At 44.8% G+C, this 17,876-nt stretch overlaps 1 protein-coding gene across 3 annotated transcripts in view; it reads left to right on the top strand.

The window, feature by feature from the left end:
* LOC144200119 (protein CASP-like) overlaps positions 1–17,049 on the top strand; it is a 66,483-nt gene extending 49,434 nt beyond the window's left edge. The window contains exons 15-23 of one of the 3 annotated variants that reach the window (XM_077722046.1): positions 347–1,186; positions 3,083–3,166; positions 3,534–3,635; positions 3,736–4,295; positions 4,372–4,513; positions 5,144–5,431; positions 5,869–6,057; positions 7,454–7,721; positions 7,989–14,564. In XM_077722046.1, coding sequence (XP_077578172.1) covers positions 347–1,186; positions 3,083–3,166; positions 3,534–3,635; positions 3,736–4,295; positions 4,372–4,513; positions 5,144–5,431; positions 5,869–6,057; positions 7,454–7,721; positions 7,989–8,472 — 2,957 coding nt within the window. In that variant the 3' untranslated portion in view covers positions 8,473–14,564. Of the gene's footprint in view, positions 1–346; positions 1,187–3,082; positions 3,167–3,533; positions 3,636–3,735; positions 4,296–4,371; positions 4,514–5,143; positions 5,432–5,868; positions 6,058–7,453; positions 7,722–7,988; positions 14,565–14,756; positions 14,946–15,474; positions 15,582–15,647; positions 15,765–15,833; positions 15,918–15,983; positions 16,041–16,106; positions 16,188–16,264; positions 16,330–16,566 lie in introns of those variants that run through there. The other 2 variants (XM_077722048.1, XM_077722047.1) reach the window with 2 other exon arrangements.
* Positions 17,050–17,876: the final 827 nt, after the last annotated feature.

Raw genomic sequence — 17,876 nt, 5'->3', positions numbered from 1 at the left:
AAGTAAGGACTTATCACACACGCCATCCGCAATGGGACAAAGAGACGTTGAGGATCTCCGTTTTGACGTCTCCGCTTCCATCCACCAGCAAAAAACGAACTGTCAATTGTTTTGTTTGTCCTGTTGTTTTTGTTTTTTTTTGTGTTCCCCTTCCAGGCTGTGACTTACAAGAAAGGTTGAAATCACAAATGCATGGGCATTTTGTCTGGGGGGGTTGGCAAAAAAGGAAAAAGACTATCATTTGGAAAGGACTTGAGTTCATTTTGTGTTTTTTCGGCTGCTTTTTGGAACCCCTTTTTTGTTGACTCCCCCCATAATGCATGGTGTGTTTTGACCTTTCTTGTAGGGCCAGCCGGGCGGAAAGGGACAGAAGAGATGACACCCAAGGAGGAACCCAGCGACCCCTCGTCTTCGCCCCCACCCTCTCTTGCTTCCTCCTCGCAGCCTTCCATGTCTCGCACTCACAGGGATGCCCTCAACACTGCCACCATCGCGGCCTCCTCCTCTACCACCTCCTCCTCCTCCACCACCACCACCAGCAGCAACAACAGCAGCGGCGAAACGCACCCTTTCACTCCCACGGGCATTGGACAGGACTTCTACTCGCCAGTTTTCCCGCTAGTTGGCGGGAAAATGGCGTTGAACTCGTTGATTCAGAGGCAGCTGCTGCAAACCTTCTACTCCAAAGCCTTGCAGGAGTCATCCGGGATCCCCAGCGGGGCCCTGCTGTTCACCCCGTTCACCCCGACCCTGGGCTCCATTCCTACCTCCACTCCCGGCTGCGGGTCGGCCGCCATCCCCCTGGCGGCCAGCAGCCCCCAACCGCCCCCGGCCAGCCCGGACATGGCTCCCGTCAACGGCAACGGCACGGCGGGCAGCGTGCCCTCGCCTTCCCCCAGTCACTCGGACGCCACCACGGGAAGCGTTTTGGACGGGGAGGACATGGACACGGCGGAAATTGCCCGGCAGGTGAAAGAGCAGCTGATCAAACACAACATTGGTCAGCGCGTCTTCGGCCACTACGTGTTGGGACTCTCCCAAGGCTCGGTCAGCGAGATCCTGGCCCGCCCCAAACCGTGGAACAAGCTCACCATCCGCGGCAAGGAGCCCTTCCACAAGATGAGGCAGTTCCTGGCCGACGAGCAAAACATCTTGGCCCTGCGCAGCATCCAGGGACGGCAACGTGGTGAGTTTGGACGTCTCTCCGCGGTTGTCCTAACGCTAGGCATGTGCCGATAACCGGTTCGATGGTATGACAAGTCAAGGTATCGTTAACCGTAAACACCCACGTGAATGAGCAGATCCACAGGTTATAAAGGTCCAAGTGGGATTTTAACAATAGTACAGTAAGTCAAGTAAATTGAAGGCATTTTGGTCATATCGTATTTTCTGGAATATAAGTCGACATTTTTTAATAGTTAAGTTTAGTAGACTTTAGTGTGATTTTTGTGTGAAATTCATATTGGATTTTATATATATATATATATATATATATATATATATATATATATATATATATATATATATATATATATATATATATATATATATATATATATATATATATATATATTTTAAAAACCCCAAATATTCAATTTATACTCCAGTCAGACATGTTTTTTTAACCATTTTTTACTACTGCAAATTATACCTGTAGTCTGAAAATTCTGTATTTTAAATGATCATTTTCGATTCTAGCTCTATACTTTACCACATTTAAGCTTGACCAATGATGCGTTTTGTTCACTCCATTTAAAAGTTGGATTGTTAAAAAGTACCTTCAAATGGTCATCTTACAAAATATACATGCTTTCCAGCGCAATATTATTTATATTTCTGGCCCTTTTTTCCCAACTGACCAAAATATAGATACACTCAAAATAGTTGCATTCTTTTTGCGATCATACTACGTTTTTTTTGCATTACGCGGTAGTCCCATCAGCCCATGCCTAGTGTGTACTCTGTTCACAAAGTATGTGTGTGTCCAGCATGAGTGTGCGCGTATGTGAACAGCCCCGCACACATCTATTGATCAGCTTGTCAATAAGGACTGGCCATTATATTTTTCTTCTTCTTCCTCTTTCCCAACCCTCATTCCGTCCCAACATCCGTGTGTCATCGAGTTCTTAAAGCCGCCGCACACACTCATCCCAGGAGCCTCTCCTAGCTATTGTAGTCAATACATAAACCTTTCACACATCAATAGCATCGATTTGGTGGGAACTAGGAAGAAGTCTGGGGTTCCGCTAACTGCGGCTAGATTCGATTGCTTCGGGCCTGCTTTTGTTCACGCATCAGGACATTTTTGATGAAAGCTGGTCTCGGTGGGACACAAAAAAAAATGCTGGAGAGTTTACCACCTTGTCTTAGAGTTTGCTAAAGTAAGGCCTGCAGATGTTATTGTCTTTATGTCACACACTACTGTCTTAGTACAGGGATGTCAAAATTAGTTTTGGCCATGTCGGATTTGTGATTTCCTTGGGTCGGCCAATTGGGGCCGACCAGATTAATTGACAATTAATCGACTGGATGAATTGCCGACCCCTAAAATATCTGGATTTTTATCTACTTTATTGGCCTCAGAATAGCAAATTACTGTATTGTGTTGTGTATTTTTTATTTATTTAAACAGACCAAGAACTGTAAATATTCTCTTATAGAGCAAATATTTTCAGTCTTTAATTTTTTTAATCTGACTTTTTATTTCCATATTTTAAAAATAAGGAGGAAAAAGTAAATATTGTTTTTTTAAATTAAAAATCTGAGAAAATTTATTTAATTTTTAAAAATGACAAATATTGTCTAACTTATCTCTTTAAATTATTTTTATTTTAAGTCATAGAGTGTATAATTTACAATATGATATGGCAGGCCAGACTTCAGGCTTTGAGTTTGACACCTGTGTCTTCATAGTTTAAGCTCACAGTGCCCCCCACCCCCCCACTCAATGACAATCAATACATTTCCTAGCTCCCCCCCGCATTCCATTAACTTATTAGGGAACCACATTCCAGTAGCGCAGCGTTTAAGAAATCAACCCACAAGTGCTATAACATAGTGTGTGGTATATTGTTTTTAACAGAGGGCTCAGGCCAGCCTCAGCTTAGCCGAGTGTTTCAGGATGTTCCGAAGCGGAGAGCCCTCTCCAATACAGCTTCACACGCAGGTCTGTCCCCTTTCACACACACATTCAAGCACGTTCTGTCCGTGTGGCATGTTTGTGTAAGGGTGAACTGTATCTGTACTACGTATGTACTACGTATGTATACGTACGTGTGTGTGTGTGCTTTGTCAACCCATTGGCGGGCTGCCACAAATGGGCCGCGATGGTAACGCGTGCGTTCAGAGGTTTCAAAAGCTAGTTTGCCCGCGTGGAGTGCCTTTTTTGCATGTTGTGCTTCCCAAAGGTACCGGCGGCGCCCCCGGTGTTGCGCAATCTTTTGTGATCAATTCAAATCTTCATCTCCACATAGTTGGCTTCCCTTCTCGTCTTCATCTCTTCCTCTCCCCCTCTTTTTTTTCTTTCCTTCCAGGAAACATCACCGCTCGCGTCCGCACTCAAGACGCCGGTTCCGATGAAACCATCAAGTCCATTTTAGAGCAAGCCAAGAGAGAGTTGCAGGTGCAGAAAGCAGGTGAGTCCAAATCTTTCTTTTGGCAAATCCAGCCAATTTCTGGACCCTCTTGACGTTTATTTTGATTTTTCTCCCTTTCCACCCCTTTGTCTATTGTCAGATCTGTCGCACGTGCAACCCTCGTACGCGGGCCTGAAAGGTGGGGGCGGCAGCGGGCTCGGCGGCGGCGGAGGGGGCAGCGGGTCGGATGAGGCCATCCGCTCCATCCTTGAGCAAGCTCGCAGGGAGATGGAGGCCCAGCAGGCTGCGCTGGAGCCCATCCTCAAAGCCTCATCCTCCTCCTCTTCTTCGTCCTCCCTGGCATCACTGGCTCAGAGAGACCTCATGAGCTCCACGCTCTCTGCCCCCCTGCCCCCATACAACCCCCTGGCTCTCTCCCTCAAGAAGCCTCCCACCTCCCACTTGTCGTCCCCCTCCTCCCCGTCCCCGGTGCTGGACTACAGCTCCGGCATCAAAAGGGAGGGCAGGCCTTCTTCGGGGATGGACACGTCATCGGACGGCGCTCTCAGACAGGGCCGAAGCTCCGAGGGTTCGCTACGTTCCGGGAACGCGGCGGGAGGGGTGGGCTACTGGAGGGAGCAGTGGTGGAGCAGCATGCACACGGACCCCCGCAGGTCTGCGGTGGGAGACGAGAACCACAACCAGGAAGACTCCAAAGAGGTGGGTTTTTGTCGCCGGCCTTCTCTCCACACTGTGGAAGCCAATCATATCTGACTGAGTCATATGCACGCTTTAGGGAATCCTGAGCGACGGTCTGTCTCGAAACAAGCCGTGGAACAAGCTAAACCAGAGGAACCGGGAGCCGTACATGCGCATGCAGCCGTGGCTGAATGGCGACCAGGGGCAAAACGCACACGTCCAAGCAGCTCAGAACCAAGGTAGGCAAATCCGGCAAGCGGCACACATCCCCGATTCACGCCAGCTCTTTACTCGCAACGGAAAGCCCCGATTAAAGTCAGAGGCCAGTCGCTGGCGTCCATCTGTCAATCACTCCATCTCCCCTCCCTCGGCCCATCTGACCTCGCGTTCTCCCACACGTATCCTCGCTGGTGTGACTCCTCCTCCTCCTCTTTCTCCTCTCCCACCGCCACTGCCTCCCCCAATCCACTGCGCTGCGGCAGTGTCAGCCAGCAAGCTGCTGGTTTGTCATGTCATCGACAAGTTAGTGTTGCGGCGCCAGATGGCAGCTCCGTGTGCGTGCGTGTGCGTGTCTGTGTTTCTCTCTGGGGGTGTAAACAGCAGCTAATGTACACTGACAGCTCCTCATGACTGCTCTCTTCCAGCCTGCTGAGCTGCACAGCAGCAGCACTGCAAAAGGCCTAGACAGGGAGATGAAGGCGAGAGCAGCCAGCCCAAAAAAACATACAAACTAGAACTTTAAAGACCTTTGCCGTTCCTTAAATAGGAATCGAATCCCTCGTAGCTTACAAAAGGAGTGGATAATGTGAGCACAAGTCTCCTGACCGACTCCCTCTTGCTCTGGTCCTTTTGTCTCTGTCCGTATTCAGAAGGTACTCCCAAAACGTCGGCCAGCTGCAGCCCCGCTCCAGAGTCGCCTCTCAGTTCGGCCGAAGAGTCCGTCAACGGACTGACCGGCGAGCTGACCTCGTCGCAGTCGTCCGGTCTCAAGCAAGCCGCCGACGAGACGTCTTGCGGGGACTCCCAGCTCGGCACTCCGCTCCCCATACCCGGTCACTCGGGTTTGAGTATTCAGGAGATGGTGGCCATGTCTCCTGAGCTGGATACTTACGCTATTACCAAGAAGGTGAAGGAGGTGCTGACGGACAACAACCTCGGTAAGAGGTCCATTTCTAGTAATCCTGGGGATTTGTTAATGTCATCTTTTTTATTTTTTGCCCATTACAATAACGTTTGACCTCTCACTCATATTTTACCACAAAATATTAGCAACCATTTGGAAAACTGCACATCAACAAGGCAATACACATGCATGTCTGTTGCGCCATAATACTAGCATTAGTGTAATGCTAGTATATATATATTAATTATTTCATTATTAAATATGACAGTATTTTTCCACTAGGACAACGGAATGTTGACAAAATATCCAACATAGTATGTCACCTGAACCGGTGTCATATTATGTTGCTCTCTAACGGACAGCGGAAGCGATATATTTACATTTTGTTTGGGGTGGGGGGCCAATTTGAGGGGTTCTGTCACAAATAAGAATAATAATATAGTTTTTTTTTTTTTTTCTTCTTTCAACCAGGCCAGCGTCTGTTCGGTGAGACGATCCTAGGTCTGACACAGGGTTCTGTATCAGACCTGCTGGCCCGACCTAAACCCTGGCACAAGCTGAGCCTGAAGGGCAGAGAACCCTTTGTCCGTATGCAGCTGTGGCTCCAGGACCCTCATAGCGTGGAGAAACTCATGGACATGAAGCGACTGGAGAAGAAAGGTGTGTATAAAAAGCTCCGGGGTTAGAAGAGTCGGAATGCAACCGTCCGTCCACACAAGAGATCTCGCTCCGACTTGCGTTTATGGGATCAATATATACGGAAGAAAAGGCCGACTGAATCACTCGTGCACATCTGCACGGGCAAAATATCCTTTGTGCAGCAGGACAGGCGAGCATGTTGTGCAGATCACAGTCATCTTGGTGTGATGTCAGTAGCAATCAGGGCGCCAGGCATCATGTACGGTATTAGATGTGACAGCTAGGGGACCGCCGCGGGCCTGCTTACTCACAGTCATCAGCACTCCTCTTCATCATTGTCATCATCGTAATAATCATCAGTCTATAAACTTGTATTTTTTAATCTTTGTTTGGAGCTTCCCTCAAGACGCCGTCTGGCTTTCTCGTCCCTTTGATGGGCGCCATTATGACCCCCGTTGTTGTTGTTTTTTTTTCTTCTGTCAGCTTTCAACATTCCCAAATTCATGGATGGAATGCGAGCACCAGCGAGATAATTCGTTGTTTTGATAGTGCGCGCTCAGGGGTGACTCTCCTTTCAGCTTCGTTTGGGTGTATTGACCCCAATGCAAAGCGTGCCCATAGCAGCGGGCAGTCATCCTGACCCAGAGCCGACCCGCCGGCAAAGACACGGACGGACCTACGTCGCAGTAACGTGTTTGGCCCCCCTCACCTTTGCGATACCCGCCCGCAAGGGGCCAGCTAGCCTTTTTTTAGTGTGCTCTAACCTTGCTCTGAGGGCCTCTCTACTGCTCCTGCACCCCCAATATATCTTGCAGCGTGTATCAGGGTGGACTAAATGTCAAACTAGTGTGAAGCTGCCGTGAACTGCTCATTTTTTGTAGCCGCCGGTGCCAAAAATGAGCTTTGCCACAGTTGTTTTTTGTGTGGAACATAGAGCAGGCATCATTGTTACCCTTCATGGGAAGTACAGTACCACCATCTAGTGTTAGTTAGGGTGCTTGGCAGAATATTATTGCTTTCTAATATACATGGTAGTCGTTTACAATGATCCGAGCAAGGTTATTATCGTTCACAAAAGCGAGCAAAATGACAAAATTAGAATTGAAAGTGGGGGATTTGACGTTTTCTTCAAATTTAATAAATTAAAACAATATTTTTTGGGGGGTGGGTGTTTAAAAACTTGATAGAAATGGTGTTGTCTTCTAAACACAACAAAAACATATAGAATTAAACCCTTTATAAGGAATGTAACTATGCGCTTTTGGTCATGAATAAAACAGGCCATAATATTAATATGTGGTATGCAAGTAAGTATGTGGACACAGACCTGACCTTAGTTGTGGTTTCCTCCTGTCCTTCCATCTTATCAATCAAGTGTTATCAATATTTTAACCCGTCATTTCCTTTTTTTGTGCAGCCTACATGAAGAGGAGGCTGAGCTCCCTGAGCGACAGCCATTCTGTGGACGGAGCCCTGGTGGGGCCAGACTACGTGCAAGGCTCTCAAAGTCCGGGACTGCAGCAACATCTGAAGAAGCCCCGGGTGGTACTGGGCCCCGAGGAGAAGGAGGCTCTAAAGCGGGCGTACCAACAGAAACCCTACCCTTCGCCCAAGACAATTGAGGAGCTGGCCTCCCAGCTCAACTTGAAGACCAGTACCGTCATCAACTGGTTTCATAATTACAGGTCAGTGTCATAACAAAATATTTTCCATTAAAAAAAAATACATGCCAGCCTATAGCCAATTGTACAAATAAAAACGTAATATTGTCCCATATTTTTGATGATTTTTTCATCCTACTATTTATATTAGACGCCCCCCATTCATTTGAATCAGGATGGCCGTCAGCCAATGACAGGGTCCATTGCTAATTTCAGCTTCGTAAAGCCAACGGCGGCGATTGAGTTAAAGAGGCGGCACGCGACGACACTGAGCTCCGACGTCTCTTCCAGGTCACGCATTCGACGAGAACTCTTCATCGAGGAAATCCAGGCGGCCGGAGGAATGGGACCCGGCAGCGAGGGGGGCTCCCCTTCCCTCCGTGGCTCCAAATCGGGAGAAGGGGACAGCTGCGACGGGACCGAGTCGGAGGGCACGGTGGAGGCGCGCCAGGGATTCGGCGCCGGCCCGGAGGATCACAGGGGGGCGTGCAAAGACCACGACATGGAGGCGGAGTCTGAAGCAGGGGGCTCCAATCATTCCCCTTCGCAGCTAGACTGCATCCCGCCGGGCTCGAGTAGCGGACTGGGGCTCTTCAGCCTGACGGAGGCCTCCCCCGGCAGCTCCGCCTCCGGCACCAACGTCCCGCCCTCTGGCCCGGCCAGGAACCCCAGGGACAACAATCTGCGCAAGAAAAAAGCGGCCAACCTCAATAACATCATTCACCGGCTGGAGAAAGCCGCCAGCAAAGAGGACCCCTCGGAGTGGGAATTCTAAATGCTCCCCTCTCCCCGACGACCCTCCACCACCCTCGGGCCCCTCACGTCTCGTAAACCTCACCACCTCCAACCTCGGACCCCCCTGCTCCGATCCGGTCGGAGAGCGGACACAGCCAAAGTCAAGCTCAGCAGCCATTTTTGAAGCACGCAGCTTTCCCAAAAGAGGAAAAAAAAAAAACGACAGCGTGTGGTTGGCGAAATCCTTAAAACAGAAGATTTACTGAAAACCTAGAAGAACAAAATAAGAGAGCATAAGTGTCTCTCCTTTTTTTCCTTTTGAACGGATTTTTAAACATTTTTTTTTTGTATGTACTGAGAAAAAGCACTTAGCCGTCCTGCTGGCCTCTGGCCCTGCTGTACCTCCCCCCTCCCCAAGCACCCCCCACCCAGGCCCCATCACCAGCCACTGGTGCACCAGACTGGTTAGCCTCGCGCCGGGGGTCTGACCCGCGGCCGGGCTCGGAAACCCGGACCGGGTCAAAAGACGGGCCAGGCCTGTCGCAGCAGCTGTCTACCGGCTGACTGTACGATAGAAAAGAGAGAAAGAAGGAACTCTCTGAGGAGAACGCTCACTTTCTTAAAGAAGATGTTTTTCCGCTCTTCTTCTCACCTCCCAAGTGTCCACAAACCTCCCCTCACTCAGTGAGATGCCTCATTTTTTTCACACTGTAGAGTGACTGTTACAAACCCTTGGCCTTTTTCACTCACTCGCGTGCGTGTGTTTGTTTTTGTTGTTTTTTTTGTACGTTTTAGGGTTTACGTCGGCGAGGGCGCCACGTTTTTGCTTTTCTATCTCACTCCTATGCGCTCTTAAGAGAGTGGTGCGCCTGAGCTGCCATGGTTACCCATGTACGAACTTTGACCTGTTGTGTACCCCCCCTTTGCCCCTTTGCCCCTTTTCTCCCATCTCTATCCTGCTGACAGCCATATAATGGCCAGTAGGATCACCTAACAAACACACTCACGTCTGGAAAAAGAGGAGAGAAGGAAAAACCCTTTACGTCCTTTTGTTTTTGTTTTGTTTTTAAAGATAAATAACCGTCTGGCTCTTCTTTTGTTCGTTCATATTGCAATTTGGTTGCCAATAAGAGATTGCACAGTCTTCTGACTCTAAAGATAACAAAATAGGGACTTTTAGGAAGCATTTGAATTACTTCAAAATAAGAAGACAAGAAGCGATTAATAACAAGTTACTGTTTCTTTTTGGTTCGTTTTCTCCAAATCAGGATGGAATTATGTTGCATTGTTGAAAATACGATACGATGAATTCACGTAGTACTGTAGCTGATGATACTTTTTTGGGGTTGTTTTTGTTTGTTTTTCTCAAGTTGTGCACCTCACAGTTTGACCCAGCACTGGATCTGCTCGGGCGTGTGTGTGTGTGTGTGTGTGTGCGCGTGTGTGTGCGCTTGTGTCTGCGTGCTTATGTGTGTGTTTGGGCACTTGCCACCAGCTAATTTCCTCCTCACAAAACGCATCTTTTTATAGGCCAAATCAGGAAGTGCGTGTGTCTCATGTGGGTTTGTATATTCTATCTGCCTGCATGAAAGTCAGGGTCGAGGTCAATTCACTCAGAGTTCAATTTACAAAAAAAAAAAAGTTAGTTTATCCAGCTCCTCTTGGTAGGATGTTTATTCCTTTCTCAATGAATTTTGGAGTTTCTAACATGAGCTCTCGTTACACTTTTCTCTCCCACCCCCTAGTTTTTCCTGTAATATCCAGGGAATTGTTTTCTTTCCTATTCAATTCTACTGTAAACACTACAAATTTGAAGGCATATCACCTCCTCCTCTTCCCACATAAGCCCTCAGTGCCTGTCAGCCCACTGCCTCCCCTTTTGTGTGTGAGTGTGTGTTTGTATGGGTGTGCACGTGTGTGGGTTTCCAATGAGTGTCGGGGGGTTCATATTTCGTATCTACTTGCACACACTACTAGTGCACAACTGACACCCTTCTTTTTAAGCTGTTTGACGCGTTACCATTACATTAATCTTCTCACCACGTAGTTTAATACGATGATTTACTGTAGCTCTGTTTTATCGCTTTTTTTTTTTGTTGGCATTTATAGTTATGGTTTTTATTCTGCTTATTTATAGGTGCTGTAATGTTCATTTAATGTCTTATGATTTGAGTTGTCTATTTTGTAAGGGATTATTATACTGTTCCTGAGGGCAAGTAACATTTTTACTAGACGTTATAGACTGCCGGCAGTATTGGTTATTATTTACAGAGACGTACTAGTTCTCATTTGTTTGTATATTCATGAATCGAAAAAAAAAAAAAACGTTTAGTGTCATTTCAATACCTTTTCGGATGAATGCGTTCGGCACGCTTTTATGCCGCCCAGCCCTCGAGCGTTGATTCGAGAATAGAAATAACATATCAAGATAGACGTGGATTGGCCGGCGTATTTGACGCCGCCACCGCACGTGGTCTTAAGGTAGAATCCATCCCCTCCTGTCCCTCCCTCCGACCCCCACATTAACCACACGATCAGGTCCGGGTGAACGCTTGTTGTCAAATAGGTCAAATGAAAGAATCACCTGAAGAGGAAAAATGCAGGTTGAAAAAGAGGTCATATCTGCCAAATTGAGATTAGATAAAATTATACCAGCTAGCAGGAAGAGCCAGCCTACCATTATGCAGAAAGGAAACCTATAGCAGTCCATATATTGCAAAGCACTTATTAGGACAGGGTCTGTAAAAAACACTATACACTAGAGTTTGCATCCCAGGCTGCCTTTTTTTTTTGTGAAAAGTGGTTGAGAACCAAGCACAGACGCCAGGCCGCCAAACACTAAAATGGAAACAAAACGTGGGCCCGCTTTTGTTTTTTTCATCCACGATGAACTGCGTCCTTAAACTTAACTGCGTGTGACAGAACGGGAGCACGGCTCGACTAGATATAATTAGTAAGCACCTGATTTGGTATCGAGCCAGGATCTTCTCGCTCAAAATCCCCCCCCGAGAAGGCACGCACTCACGCACAAGAAAGACAGACAGACAAGATTGTTGGTATTGTCTTTTGGAGGAGTAATATCGTTTTAAAATGGCATCATATCAAGTTATACTTGTACTGCGTGGGAAAAGTACAATATCTGTTATTTCCCTTTTTTTTGTACATTTTCTTTGATAGAAGCGTACCAACAATTTTGCTCATGTGCATTAAAATCCATGGATGCTATATGGACAAAGTAATGGGATTTTGGTAGGCAGTAAAAATGGATGAAGGGAAATTTGTTTAATTAATTTATATACTATTGAAAATTAGTTGCTTTAAAAAATAATAATACATTGATGGGCTTCCTATTTTTCTAATGGCTTTAATCTCAATTTATAAATTGGACCTATTGGTTGTTATTGTTCAATTCATTTTTAATGGGAGTTCTCGTTTTGTAGTATTTTTTTGGGTGGGAAAAGTTTTTAAATAGTAAACTATTTGACTGCCGTCCATGATATGTATGTCCAATTTATTTAGGTTGTGAGAGGTTGGCAGTGAATTATTGCTGCCAACCCTTTCAATTCAAATGGATTGGACAAATATTATAATGCAGTAGCATAGTGGCGCTTATAAAATAGGGTATTTTAATTCAATTTAAAAGAATTGTATATTGACTTAACTGTTAGGTTTTGTTAGTCATTTATCTTGTTTATATTGTACCATAAAGCACAATGTTTTTTAAATAGGATGATTGATTTAATACAAAACAATAGAAAAGCAATTATTTTGGGAGAAAACAAAAAGCTTTAATGTCATAGTGCCATTTTAAAACATTTTAATGGTCAAGAAAAGTGTTGTATTGTGTAAAGCTTCTGTTAAATCTTTTGTTATTAATAACTTTAATTCTTTTCAATTTGAGCATTTGTCGTAAGATTTGAAGTGCAGAAATTTTTTTTTACTCTAAACCATTTATCTTTTATATTTATGACTTACAAATAGAAGCCGATAAACAACCCTAGAAGAAATTTGTCAAATTGAACATGCAATTAAGAGTCTATTAATCAGGCTTCCTATTACATACCGCTAAAAAAAATCATTACTTTTGTCCATATTGTCAATCCAACCTGCAAAATGCACAGGATTTCAATCCAAGCACGTCTGTTCTTTACTCTTCCAGCCCATAAACAAATCAACATATCTCTTTTTTTCCCAGGTGTCCACACGGCACGTCTGGCTACTGTAACCTCTCTCCCTCTCTCTCTCTATTAAGCACTTAACCCATTTTTTACCGTCTTTCCCCCCTTCACATCCTCCCCTTTCAAAAACCACATTCGATCATCAGATTTGTGCCTTTAACTGCCAAGCAGGGCACCCAAAAGTGATGTCGTCGTGTGGACCGCGTCCACTCTGAACCGCAGCCCCCCCAATTCCCCCCCACGGACCTGTACTTAGATAACGAGCCCGTGTTGTCCTTAACGACCGACCCATTTGGGGTCGTATCAGACATTTCCCTCCTCGATTTTTTTGGATATTGTGTATATATAAATATATATATATATATATACCTAACAAGCAAAATGAAGGAGGAAGCACGCGGGGAAAAAAACAGCAGACACTGTAAAAACACTGAATTTCTTCATAGGGCATTTTATTTTATGTCGGGTTTGTCTTTTCCTTCTGTTCCGTGTCAGGTTTCGCTGTGACGTCTTTGCGGGTTTTGACGTGTGCCAACTATCCGGGGAGGGAAAAAAAGAAAAGCAAATTGTAAATAACCAGGCAAAGGTCAAAGGTCAAGTAGCTACGGAGTCACTTAGTGTCACAGTGTGCTTTTTTTTGGTTTAGAAAAAAAGGCAGGACGAGAGAAGGGACGATTCAGGACTTTTTTTTCATGATCCACAGATATTTTTCTACAAATTTAAAGATCCAGATGATTCTATACACTGTCGAATAACATTGTAAAGGTGGAACAGATGCTGTATATCATATCATGTTTTTTCTGAACTCGTAAAGCTTTACTGTATGATCTGTTTTTTTTTTTTTTAAGTAGTGCTTATTCTTTTTTGGGGGGTGGGGGGGAAAGAATTATTGTAACGGAAGCCGCCTGGACAGCAGCACTGGTCACCCTATTCAGGAAAACTAAACAAAAAAAACTCACAAAAAAAGGAGGAAAAAAAGAGAGAAAAACCTCAAGATGTTTTTTGTAATAATATTAATACTTTTAGAATATATCTTATGAAGTGGGTTTTTTTTGTAAGGAATTGCAACCCCCCCAGACCCCTCAAACCCAGGATACAGCGGTGCTGTATGCATAGCACACACTAGTCAATACACACCTTAAAATACAGCACAATCCACACATCCATTCTCTTCACTTTGCTCGTGTTTCCTTCTTTTTTTGTTTTGCTTTTGTTCCGTCATTTCCGAGCTCAACATTTCAATGTAACAACCAAGAAAAAAAACTCCAAGACACACAAAAAAAAAACTTTTTTAAAAAAAAAAGAAGAGGAAGCAAAAAGCCAAATAGTGATGTAGTGGTCCACATTGTCGTCCCCCCCCCCATCCCCGTAGTTTCCGCCGCAGTGTAGACTGACAACCAAATGACCCGGGGGGAGAGTGAGAGATTTTGTGCCCTCCCCCACAACTTTTGGAAAGCTTTAAGATACTCGTCGAGGCTTTATGTTGCGTTTTGAATTTTTCTCATCAACAACGTGGAAGTCCTAACGCTTTCCCCCCACCCCACCCACCGCTTAGTTTGACGAGCGTGTGCATGACTGTAAAAGGGACGGACGGACGGACGGACCATGCCCGGACCCCCCACCCCTATTTTTTTCAGCACTTCTCTCACCCCCGACTTGCTATTTCCTTCCATTTTTTGCTTTGTTTCCTCATGTATCATTGCTTTCTTTATATCTTTCTATTAACTAAATGTATCATGTTGTTTGTTCTCAGCACTGTAAGACAGTCCCCCCCCCCCCAGCCCCTGGCCCCCGCCCCCCTTCTTCTACAACATTGAAAAGCAATATCACTGTATGAAACGTTCACAATGTATTTGTTATGATTGACATTTGATTCATTCATCATCATTATTATTATTCACATGCACCCTAGGTGTGATAATTGAAGTAAATCTCTTTTATACAAATACTAAAAGTGTGCCGTGGGAGTTTGTCCTTCAAGTATTCTCAGAGAAAAACATTTTTTTAAAAAGGTACTTTTAAAGTTTAGTTTGTCCGCCTGTGATTGACGGTTTCCCGCAGGTGAGTGCCTTTTTGATATTAATGACATGTTTTGATGTTTCAAGTGAAAAGTCTTTTTTCTTTTTTTTCCCCCTTTTCTCCACAGGGCGCTACGGGGAGCTTCAGGGGGAATTTGCGGCAGCCGTGTGCATCGGCGCCGAGCAGAAGGAGCTCATCTTGAGGTTGGAGCACGACCTGAGCACCGTGCACGCCATGTCCTCCCGACCCGGAGCTGACGGTGCCGAGGTCATCGACATCCCTGAGCCTATTAAGGAAGCTACTGCCATGTTTGCCGGTATGGCCCTTTTTCCCCCTTCCTGTACCGACAACAATATTAAGAGGACAGCATAACAAACTGTAGAATTTCAGTTATCTGGTGTGTTACAGTTGAGAACAAAAGGTAAATTGCTAAGCTAGTTTTGCCAGGAAATAGTTGGGGGTCACACAATGGCCTTCTATATGGAATTGATTTCATTTGAACCCTTTGTGAGAGTGTTCACTCCAAATGTTGGCACTTAGGACCTTCAACTTTCAAAGAAATTACTATTTCATTCTCAATTTTACAGATTTTTGGGCCACATAAGTACCAATGTAAATAGATAAATAAGTCATCCTTTTCAGAAAAAAATGATCTTCTGTGCTTAACTTGGAATCTGACATCAATTTGGTGATATGGTTTTGCTTGCTTCACAACTCAGGTGATGGTGCAAAACCTCATACAAATGCATCCTAAAAGTTGAACAAGTTAATGACTAACTAAAGAGTAAGATGCTTGAACATTCCTTCCTTTTCCATTGAATGTTTTTTTATTTTTTTTTAATCAGATCCTGGTGTCCACGCTGAGCTTCCTCAAGCTCAGATGGACTCTCTTCTCTCCATCATCTCCAGCCAAAGGGAAAGATTCCGCTCCCGCAACCAGGAGCTGGAAGCCGTAAGTCAAATCGGCGTCTCCCACGTGGTCCACCCGTGACCTTTGACCCCTACACCCACCTCCCAGGAGAGCCGCTCCACACAGCAGACCATGCATGCCCTGCAGCACGAGCTGGACAGCCTGCGCGCCGACAACATCAAACTCTACGAGAAGATCAAGTTCCTGCAGAGCTACGCCGGCAGGGTATGTACGACTCGCTCTCTTTTCCCCTCCCGGTGTGGAAGCCACTCCCATTTTTATTTTGCGCCGCAGGCCGGAGGCAACGACGACACGGTGATGCGTTACTCCTCCCAGTACGAGGAAAGACTGGATCCATTCACTTCCTTCAGCAAGAAGGTGCCCAACTCGAGCATTCTGTCAGTTTCCTTGACTTTGTATGAACGCCGCTGTCTTTTCCCGCAGGAGCGTCAGCGGCGCTACTTGAGCCTCAGCCCTTGGGATAAAGCAACTCTGAGCCTGGTACGGCTTCTCGAAACGTCCTCAACCTTCTTCTCAATCTAACTGGTTCTTCTCGAATCCTCACAGGGTCGTGCCATCCTCTCCAATAAGATGGCACGCACCGTGGCCTTCTTCTACACCGTCTTTCTGCATTGTCTGGTTTTCTTGGTGGGTTAAAAAAGAGGTTTTAACGCAGCCTTTGGAATATCCATCGTAATATGAATTGTCATACCCGTGATTGACAGGTGCTGTACAAGACGGCTTGGAGTGAGAGCATTGGGAGAGACTGCTCAGCTTTCTGTGCTAAAAAGTCAGTTGAAATCTTTATATTTTCATATAAGCCTCGTCAGCTGGGATAGGCTCCAGCACCCTCCGTGACTCTTGTGAGGTTAATTGCTAACTAAAGAAAAAAAACATTTATACTATACAATATTTTTGCAGATATTGTTTTATTTTTATCGATTATGGCTTATATTATCTAAAGAATTTTGAAATTTCTGAAATTCACAAAATATATTGACAATGCAGGTTTCATGTTTCCTCTCAGGTACTCTGACCACTTGCATCGCTTCCACGAGAACGACCCAAATCTGTAAGGTGGAGGCAGCCTGGCTTCATTCACAATCCACGTGAAGAGTCAGATGGGCTTTTGTTGTTGTAGTTTGCTCACGACCCCACGAGGGGGCAGCTTTCCCTTTCCTTTGCTTTCCATCTTAAATAACAATAATAGAGATTTAAAAAAAAAGAGTGATTTGGGGAATTATATTGTGATTGCTGGCAGTGAATGATCATATTTTAGTCCCATTGACGGCAATAGACGTCCAGTTGATTTTGACAGGGCTGCCAGCAATCCAATGAAGATTAATTGTAGTGTATAATCAATCAAAAATTATCGTCGGTTAAATTAGAAGATGACACTTCAAAATCGCTTGATCTTTAGAGTAACATCACATGCATGATAGATACTGAAATTTCTCTGTATTGCACATTTATCCCTAATAAATATTATCCAGCAAATTATAATATTTAACCCTGTTTATTTTTATCAACGCATGAGGGAGGGCTCAAAAAGTCACTCGCTTTGTTGTTCCTTCTTCTTGATCTACCTTTACCTGTTCCTTTTTTGCTTTGTTTTTCGCCAGACTAAAATAAAATGCTCTATACAATCCCCTAAAACCAATTATAAAAACAGTTTTTTTAATCTCTTAATAATTAACAAAACAAATGCACCATTTTATTAATCATTGTTTTGTTACATAGTTAGTCCAGTAACCCAAAAGATGGCAGTATTGTGTCAAATTTAGCATGAGTACTGGGCGGTCGTAGTTCATTTGACTTATTCCATCCATCTTTTTACATTTTAAATTGAATTGATATTAGTTGTATTACCTATACAATCAATTAAAATGTCTAAAAAGAACTCCACCAAGGTTTAACTCCAAGCAGAATGACTTCCTCCACTCAACCATGTTTTTTTTGTTTGTTTGTTGTTTTTTTTATCACCCAATCGACCCCTGCCCTTTCACAAGACCCCTCCTGAAATATTTACTTCCTAATGGCTTCTTGCTATTTTGCAGCGGCGCTTAAGGGTCACTGTTTCTTAATTCCAAGTCACTAGGCAGCTGTGTCGTGTTTCTTTACCGTTTTCTAGTGCGAGAGAAGCGCTTATGTCATCCTGCGGTGAGGAAGCAGTCGCTGGGAACAATGGCTCTTTTCATTCTTTCTCTTCCAAAGTTTAATTTGTCAATTTGTTTCTTTATTATGGTATGAATTATTTAGTGGATTTGACGTGTGCATCTTTTTTTGCCCTCTGCTATGCTTCTTCTATAGTATGTAGGTTTCAGTACATTTAGCATT

Source organism: Stigmatopora nigra, chromosome 8 (genome assembly GCF_051989575.1).
Source record: "Stigmatopora nigra isolate UIUO_SnigA chromosome 8, RoL_Snig_1.1, whole genome shotgun sequence".
Lineage (NCBI taxonomy): Eukaryota > Metazoa > Chordata > Actinopteri > Syngnathiformes > Syngnathidae > Stigmatopora > Stigmatopora nigra.
Note: the sequence above shows the minus strand (reverse complement) of the source record. Positions and strands in the feature narration are given on the sequence as shown.